Source organism: Ostrinia furnacalis, unplaced genomic scaffold (assembly GCF_004193835.3).
Source record: "Ostrinia furnacalis isolate ACB-3 unplaced genomic scaffold, ASM419383v2 OfSCF1818, whole genome shotgun sequence".
Lineage (NCBI taxonomy): Eukaryota > Metazoa > Arthropoda > Insecta > Lepidoptera > Crambidae > Ostrinia > Ostrinia furnacalis.
In genome coordinates, this window is record NW_021132057.1 from 92,816 (window position 1) to 101,008 (window position 8,193).

At 36.5% G+C, this 8,193-nt stretch overlaps 1 protein-coding gene across 1 annotated transcript; it reads left to right on the forward strand.

Moving 5' to 3' along the window:
• Positions 1–2,790: 2,790 nt before the first annotated feature.
• Positions 2,791–8,193, forward strand: LOC114353817 (uncharacterized). Its single transcript, XM_028305940.1, has 5 exons — positions 2,791–2,940; positions 3,991–4,149; positions 5,221–5,255; positions 5,472–5,601; positions 6,771–8,193. The coding sequence occupies exons 1-5, from the start codon at positions 2,874–2,876 to the stop codon at positions 6,980–6,982; spliced, it is 603 nt and encodes a 200-aa protein (XP_028161741.1). The 5' UTR covers positions 2,791–2,873; the 3' UTR covers positions 6,983–8,193.

Below are 8,193 nucleotides of genomic sequence, written 5' to 3' on the forward strand. Positions count from 1 at the left end.
TAGCCTGCAGAATCGCTAAATCTAGTCAATAGGTTAGATACTCAGAATGTACTCGTAAATTAAGAATAATAAGAATAATCTTCTAAAAACATATACTATAAAAGGAGAAACTGACTGGACTCACTGACATAGGTATCAACGCACAGCCTAAACGGCTAAACGTAGGCACTTACTTGAAATTTGGAAGGGACGTAGCTTAGGTACCGTAGAGGTGCACTAAGAAAGGAATTCCCGAAATTACAACGGGAACGGGAATTAGCGGGAAAATCCTTTTGTATGAAAAATCTAAACCGCTTAAGTTTGACGCTTGAAATTTGGCATGCAGGTACCTTAGTAAACTTAAAGCTACAGGATATTGCATAATTCCCACGGGAACCCACCCTAGGTTTGGTTGGTTACTAATTGGTTGTGATTAGAATTAATAGGTAATTTAATATCTGATTAGCCTATACGATATGCGATTGCTATATGAGTAATTTTCTTTGATGATAACGGCCCTTTCTTCGCAGTGATGTCAGGTCCACTTAAAAAACTGATTAATCTTAACATCAAGACACTTAATGACGTATTAGTCACAAGTGTTTACTACTACATTCAATACTGATTGATTTATGGAAACCTATACACAATGTAGGTATTATTTTACAAGTAAATTCAGACGAATTGCAACACTTAACTTTGACCGTACCGCGATTTCTTTAATTGTATAGACTAATAAATAGTACTTACCTACATGTCTCATAATCTTTTTACCCTTCGCTTCGAGACCAACACTTGGCAAGTGCTGAGAAGAAGCGCCGCAACAAACTCAGTCACCACTGTCTGCCGGTTAATTTGCTTCATTTTATTAATTAGCTGCGTTTTCCGGTACGTGGCCTCCATTCCAGAACCTTGCTGCCCCATCGGCCGTCAGTTCTGCGTACTATGTGCCCAGCCCACTGCCACTTCAGCTTGCTGATCCGTCGGGCTATGTCAGCGACTTTAGTTCGTTTACGGATCTTCTCATTTCTGATTCGATCTCGTAAAGAAACACCGAGCATAGCCCTCTCCATAGCACGTCGCGTAGCGTAGTCCACCCACAAGGTGGACCGATGACCTGATAAAGGTAGCGGGAAGGCGCTGGATGCAGGCCGCTACCAACCGTGCGATGTGGAAGTCATTGGGGGAGGCCTATGTTCAGCAGTGGACGTCCTGTGGCTGAAATGATGATGATGATTTAATTAGCTTCACAGCTGATGTCAAATCATCAGAATGTCACCCACTCCCGTTTCGCTACGATAACGCCCACCTATCGTTATTACACTATTACGCCCACTATTTTATGGGAAAGACCAATCACAATTTTATAGAACTGACTAAATTTCCGAATTGAGATTTTAAGTATTGAATAACTTTTCATATTAAGTTCATACTCAAGTAGAAACTGATCATAGTCAAGCTAAACTTTTACCTTTTCATTTTACAAATCAATTCAGAAACCGAAACAGAAGAAAATCAAGGCCATTTAATTTTACGGGTCTGGGTTTTTCTATGTATTTACAAAAAAAAAGTATTTAAGTATGTTTAATATCCGTTGTCTAGTACCCATCCATAGTACAAGCTTTGCTTAGTTTGGAACTAGAGGCGCAGTGTAATGTCCAAGGATATTTATTTATTTAACTGAAATAAATTTTAGAAGATTCATTTTTAAATTGAAAAATTTTAAGAGTAACAAATGAATTGGATAATGAGATAAACCTCGAAATGAAGTAAATCGATAATAGCAGTTGATTACTGGAATAAAATAAATAATTTATTCTCACGTTATGTGTTCAAACTCTATTTTTGAAAACGAACACATGCCCGTGATCTGTTATCTTTGTGATAAGGATTTTATCTTTTCACTAACTACCTTTAACTGATTATTGATTAGTACACGCCGTGACAAGCGCTGTACGTCCGAGTACGAGTAAATTTTGCAAAACCTTGACCAAACGGTCATGTTAGTATCTAACTTGAAGACGGATATTTCTGATGCAATCTTTATTTTTAAAGATTAAATATTGAACCACTAAGTATTGGGCTAACGTGCTATAAGGAGTCAACTTAGAGCGGCAGAGCTAACACACCAGGTTTTTGATTGCGGTTTTGACATTGCGGTATTCGATTGCCCTGAAAAAGTAACTAACTAACCCCAGGTTTTTACTGGGTTCGAGCCCCACATAAGGTTGTCAAGGATAGGCCATTTTCCTAGGTCAAAAAAAGGTATCGAAAGATCAGGTATATTAGATTCAGCCATATGTAAATCTAAAAATAAATACTAATCAAGGAAATCAAAAATCAAAGAGCATTACTTAAATTTCAATTAAGAAAGACTAGAATTTTTCAGTACTTTTTTGTGTTCCTGCTTAGCCTATGTACCTATAAAAGAAGTATAAAGTACTAATTACTGTGCCTGCGACTTCGTTCCCGTGAAAATATTTTGAATAATTATCCCGGTTTTTGCAAAAATTTATCGCTCCACCTCTTGCCAATATGTAGGGTGATGTTATTTATAGCCTAACTAAAGCCTTCCTCGATAAAAGGGCTACCCAATACAAAAATAATTTTTCAATCAGTCAATTATTATTATTAGTAAGTATAGATGAGCTGTCAACCAACAGCAACGCATTCCTCTGCATGTAGGCATATCAAAGTAGTTTTTTGTCGTCATATGTAGGTACCTACTGCAAGTATAATTAAAGTCCTTCGCAATTTAGCTTTATCTCTTTCGGTAGATAATACGTTCATATAAAGTTACTATCAAAATTCTGATATATCATTTGTAGTGACGGCGTTATAGACTGTGTACAGTTTATTTATTAATTTCTAATGAACTAGTATAAATTTTGAAAATGTATAGTGTAAAATTCCTATTGTGTGCTCAGATATTAGTTTTAGGCCTCAGCTTTAATGAAAACGGTAAGTGAGAACTTTAGTTATTTTTATAATCTTATTTACTGGACATACAATTTTAGTTATGAAAATGATCTTATTCAAGTGATTAAATATATTTTTGACTAGCGGCCGCCCGCGACTTCGTACGCGTGGATTCAGTTTTACCCCCTTAGGGGTGGAGTTTCGTAAAATCTTTTCTTAGCGGACGCCTATGTCATAACATCTACCTGCATGCTTTTCAGCCCGATCCGTCAAGTAGTTTGATTTGGCTGTGCGTTGATAGATCACTATGTCAGTCAGTCACCTTTGAATATATTTTTAGATAGATAGATTTCACTAACAAATAAAAAATACACTTCATTTCTAAGGGCTTAAAAAAAAGATGCAACCAGCAATCTACTGATACAGTAAATCAGTAGTTTAACTTCCGTTTATTTGAGTTCCCGTTACTAAACTTACATACACAACCACTTTTGAAGGTTTCGAGTCGAGCTTTCGTACCGGACTACATACTTGTGCTATAACCTCACGGTATATTTAGAGTTCATATCGCAGAAATAAAATCAGTAAAAATAAGCGTCGCAAATAAGACAAGTTTAGTGCAAGTACTTAACATTTTCTGAAGGGAATTCTCTGTTCATTTTTAGTTTAGATAATTAATAATTAATTACTATTCAATTCGTATGTCATTTTAAATAAAGTAAAAAATAGTCAATTGTAATGTTGGATAATAAATTAGTTTCACGATTTTAATACACACATAGTACAAGTCTATAATAAAAAATCTATAAAAGCGAGAGGTCACTGACTCACTCATCACGAAATCTCAAAAACTACAAGTGCTAGGAGTCTCAAATTTTGCATGGGGGTTCCTTTTAGAACGTAGGTGCTCACTAAGACGGGATTTTGCCAAATCCAATACCTAAGGGTTAAAACGGGATATGCTTACGAAGTCACGGGCAGCAGCTAGTGTCTAATAAAAATGTTCATTAAGAAAGTACTTATTTGTTTTGGTATTTAAGGAAAGTATTATCTTCATTTATGACATTTTCTGACATACAATTTCATTTGCAGCGGACGCTTTGCAATGTTACGTTTGCAGAGGATGTCACACAGTCACGGCTAATGATATTGCCACATGTCCTCCGCGATTGGCAACGACCACTACAACTTCAGGCGATATCACAGATCCTACAGTCACTGATCCTACAGTCACAGATCCTGCAGTCACAGATCCTGCAGTCACAGATCCTACAGTCACAGATCCTACAGTCACAGAATCAGTATCAACAAGTGAGGTTACAAACACACCCGATACTGACACATCTGATACTGACACATCCGATACTCCTCCTACCACAGACCAATCTCCTCCTACCTCTGATAGCTCAACTTCATCAACTGATGGGCCTGTGACTGGCACTACCGACCCAACCACTGATGGCTCAACTTCATCAACTGATGGGCCTGTGACTGGCACTAGCGACGCAACCACTGATGGCTCAACTTCATCAACTGATGGGCCTGTGACTGGCACTACCGACCCAACCACTGATGGCTCAACTTNACGTGTAAATTAAATTATTTAGTGGGACTTGGTTTTTTTGACAAGTATTGTTTTTGATGGGATTTCATTTTCCGGAAATTAAATTAATGAGGGTTCCTTTTAGAACGTAGGTGCTCACTAAGATGGGATTTTACAAAACTCAACCCCTAAGGGGGTAAAACGGGATACGCGTACGAAGTCGCGCGCGGCCGCTAGTGTCTAATAAAAATTTTCATTAAGAAAGTATTTTTTTTTGGTATTTATGGAAAGTATTATTTTAAATTATGACATTTTCTGACATACAATTTCATTTGCAGCGGACGCTTTGTAATGTTTCGTTTGCAGAGGATGTCACACAGTCACGGCTAATGACATTGCCACATGTCCTCCGCGATTGGCAACGACCACTACAACTTCAAGCGATATCACAGATCCTACAGTCACAGATCCTGAAGTCACAGATCCTGCAGTCACAGATCCTGCAGTCACAGATCCTACAGTCACAGANGGCGTTACTGAAGACGACTCTTCGCCGACAACCGATGCACCTGTAAGCGTCACCACCGGCGTTACTGAAAACGACTCTTCGCCGACAACCGATGCACCTGTAAGCGTCACCACCGGCGTTACTGAAGACGACTCTTCGCCGACAACCGATGCACCTGTAAGCGTCACCACCGGCGTTACTGAAGACGACTCTTCGCCGACAAGTGATGCACCTGCGAGCGTCAATACTGAATCTTCGACAATAGGGTCAACGAATGATGACTCGGAGTTGGTGTATAACGTCCAAGTAAGTTTATTTATAGTTTTTTTCCTCTTTTTAGTAGAATCTCGTGGGAAATATCTGTATCTGTGCAATATGTTCACGTTTCGTATTTTATTCTCTTGAGTAGTAATCGTAATCATAAAAAAAATACTTTTGAACAAACTAAAAACTCGTATTTGGTAAATGATTCAAAGAGGAGAGCAATAACCATTAGATAGTACAAGGTTTCTTAATTTTCAGATGGTGAACAACCGACCCTTGAGATACAACCCATATTTTGATTTCGTGCCCATGAGGGCTCTTAAGGAGAGTGATGATGACGACGACGTTGAGGCTGAAGCCAGGTGTCTAGTGGTGACATTCCTTGAAGGTTAGTTTAATATATCTCTTTTCTCTTTTGAACATTCATTCAGTCACTCCAAACTCTTAGAAGATCACAAATCAGAAGGTGTCAGAAGCGAGACACTAACCGAGCTAGTATAGTGAGTGATACATTTTATATTTATATCAAACCTATATTGTTTACATTCATCATCATCATAATCATCATCATTTCAGCTAACAGAAAGTCCACTGCTGAATATAGGCCTACCCTAAATGATTTCCATATTAACCGGTTGGTAGCGGCTGTTTAGATTACATTTTATAATTGATCGAGGTGACCTCCGAATACTATTATCTAATGACCAGTTTTAAAAAAAAATCCCTAAAATGCACAAACAGAATCGTTTAGGTGTTGCCTTATTATTTGTGTGGCACGAAATGACGCAATCTACACACTTATTTATCTTAGAAGCTAAGAATAATTAAATTCTTTAGGGGACTCCTCTGATAAAACATTTCAGGTAGATTTAAGTACTAAATTGAATAAACAAGGGAACTTACCTTTTCATTTAGGAAAACAAAGTGAATCATTTGGATTATCTACACTTTAGATGATAACGCATTGGTGAAAGTAGGTACTTGAATATTTCAACACAAGTAGGATTAAGTGAACAAACATCTAACATATCAAAGACAATAAAGGTGATTCTTTATAACTCATTCCCTTTATAAACGTTAGAAGATATAGCATAGAACTCAGTCTAGTATTATCACTACAGACAGTTTTAGCTTGAATTTCGAATAAAAAAGTAAATATTTGCAACAAGAAATGACCAAGAGAAACCCAAATCTGTTTTCTATCTACAGGTTGGAAACGATAAATTTGATCTCACTCGATTTCTAAACTATACCAGATATCGAAAAACTGGTTACTGATCCTGAAAGAGCTTCATCAGCTCTTTCAAACGATACCATTACCATTGAATTTTCGGATAGATCCAGTTTATTCTGTACATTATTATTGATACCGTTTGATAGATCTCATGAAGCACTTTTAGGATCAGTAACTACTTAGTTTTTTGATATCTTGTATAGTTCAGAAATAATCGAATGAGATCACTTATCGTTTCCACTCTGTATAGTTCACTTCATGTTGAACTTATATATTTTTTTTAATATGAAATGTATTTTAATGGGCTTTTTTTATTGTTTTAGAAAACGGCGAGACGAACGTCATCCGTGGTTGCACTTATGAATCGGATGACATAGAAGCGAAGTGTCGCGAAGCAATGGGTGACAGTTACGATGGTGACATGCGAAGCTGTAGGGTGTGCGACGGAGACCTGTGCAACTCTTCCAACATCCACACCATCGCTGTAACCCTCCTTTTATCTTCTATATTGCTGACTCTAAAAATGAATCACTGATTGAAATGTTTTGTAACAAGCAAAATACTTGAAACCTTTCAGAATGGTTACATATTTATTTACTACTTGTAACAATTACAATGATGATAACAATATTGTTCACTGTAGAAGGAATTGGTGCGGGTGGATGGTTGTTTAAACATCTAGTTATTCAATTTGACCTGTCTAGTCAATCTATACTTCTATACTAATATATTATTATAAATGCGAAAGTAACTCTGTCTGTCTGTCTCTCTTTCACGCCTAAACCACTGAACCGAATTTGGCGTAGAGATAGTTTGAGTCCCGGGAAAGGACATAGGATAGTTTTTATCCCGGTTTTTGAAACAAGAACGCGCGTGTTAAAGTTTTTCTATGACAGACAAAATTCTACGCGGGTGAAGCCGCGATTACTCACTTTAAACAAAGAGTTTTAATTGTGCTATTTTAAATAGATAGCATCCAGAGATTAAATGTTGTTATAATATTGTGAAAATATTTATAAATAACTAGTATGAATTTCAAAACTGAGTCTATCCAAAAGGAATATGAAAGAAAGGAACTGGCTAAATGACATGACTAGCTTGAACAACAAGTGAATATTGTAAAAAATAAAGACACCAAAATAATTAGTTATCAATTACAGTATTGGAACTAATAATAGTTGTGCATGTGAAAATGTTGATCATGATTGATTTTCGTCATTTGGTTTATCCGTATGATATCCGTCCCAGTATTATTGTATGCAAGTGTTTTTTTCATGGTAGATAACTTATTCCTATGTAAATAAGTATTTGATATTTTTAACACGCTCACTGCGTAACCATTTTTCGTAGACTTTCAGCCAGTGCGTATGAGGTCTTTTCGAGTCAATATTGAACTTCTTTACAGTGCGTATGAGACCTTTTCTGCCTCACAAAATATTGTTTCTAAAAATACTTTAAATATAGCTCAGGAAAGACAATATTGGCTTGAAACTTTTCTATTATAAACTTAAATAGATGTTTAACCTTAAACTAGCTTCGCCCGCAGTTATGACATTTTGGTATTGAATAAATTAAAAAAATATATATGACATCTTTTCTGCCTCATTTCGCACTGAAAGAAAGTCCAATTTGTGTCTCGACTAGGGATGGGAATAAAACAAAATTTCAGTTACCATAAAATTATAATATTTGTTTTTAATTAAAGTGTTTTTCATTAAAACAGGGCAAACAGTAGGATTTGTCACA

What these genes read in the sequence shown, in the direction of transcription:
- LOC114353817 (XM_028305940.1), top strand. Translation starts at nt 2,874, where the DNA reads ATGTATAGTGTAAAATTCCTATTGTGTGCTCAGATATTAGTTTTAGGC. An exon ending in CCTCAGCTTTAATGAAAACG is followed by an intron (nt 2,941 to 3,990) that starts GTAAGTGAGAAC and finishes TTTCATTTGCAG; the next exon opens with CGGACGCTTTGCAATGTTAC. An exon ending in AGTTGGTGTATAACGTCCAA is followed by an intron (nt 5,256 to 5,471) that starts GTAAGTTTATTT and finishes CTTAATTTTCAG; the next exon opens with ATGGTGAACAACCGACCCTT.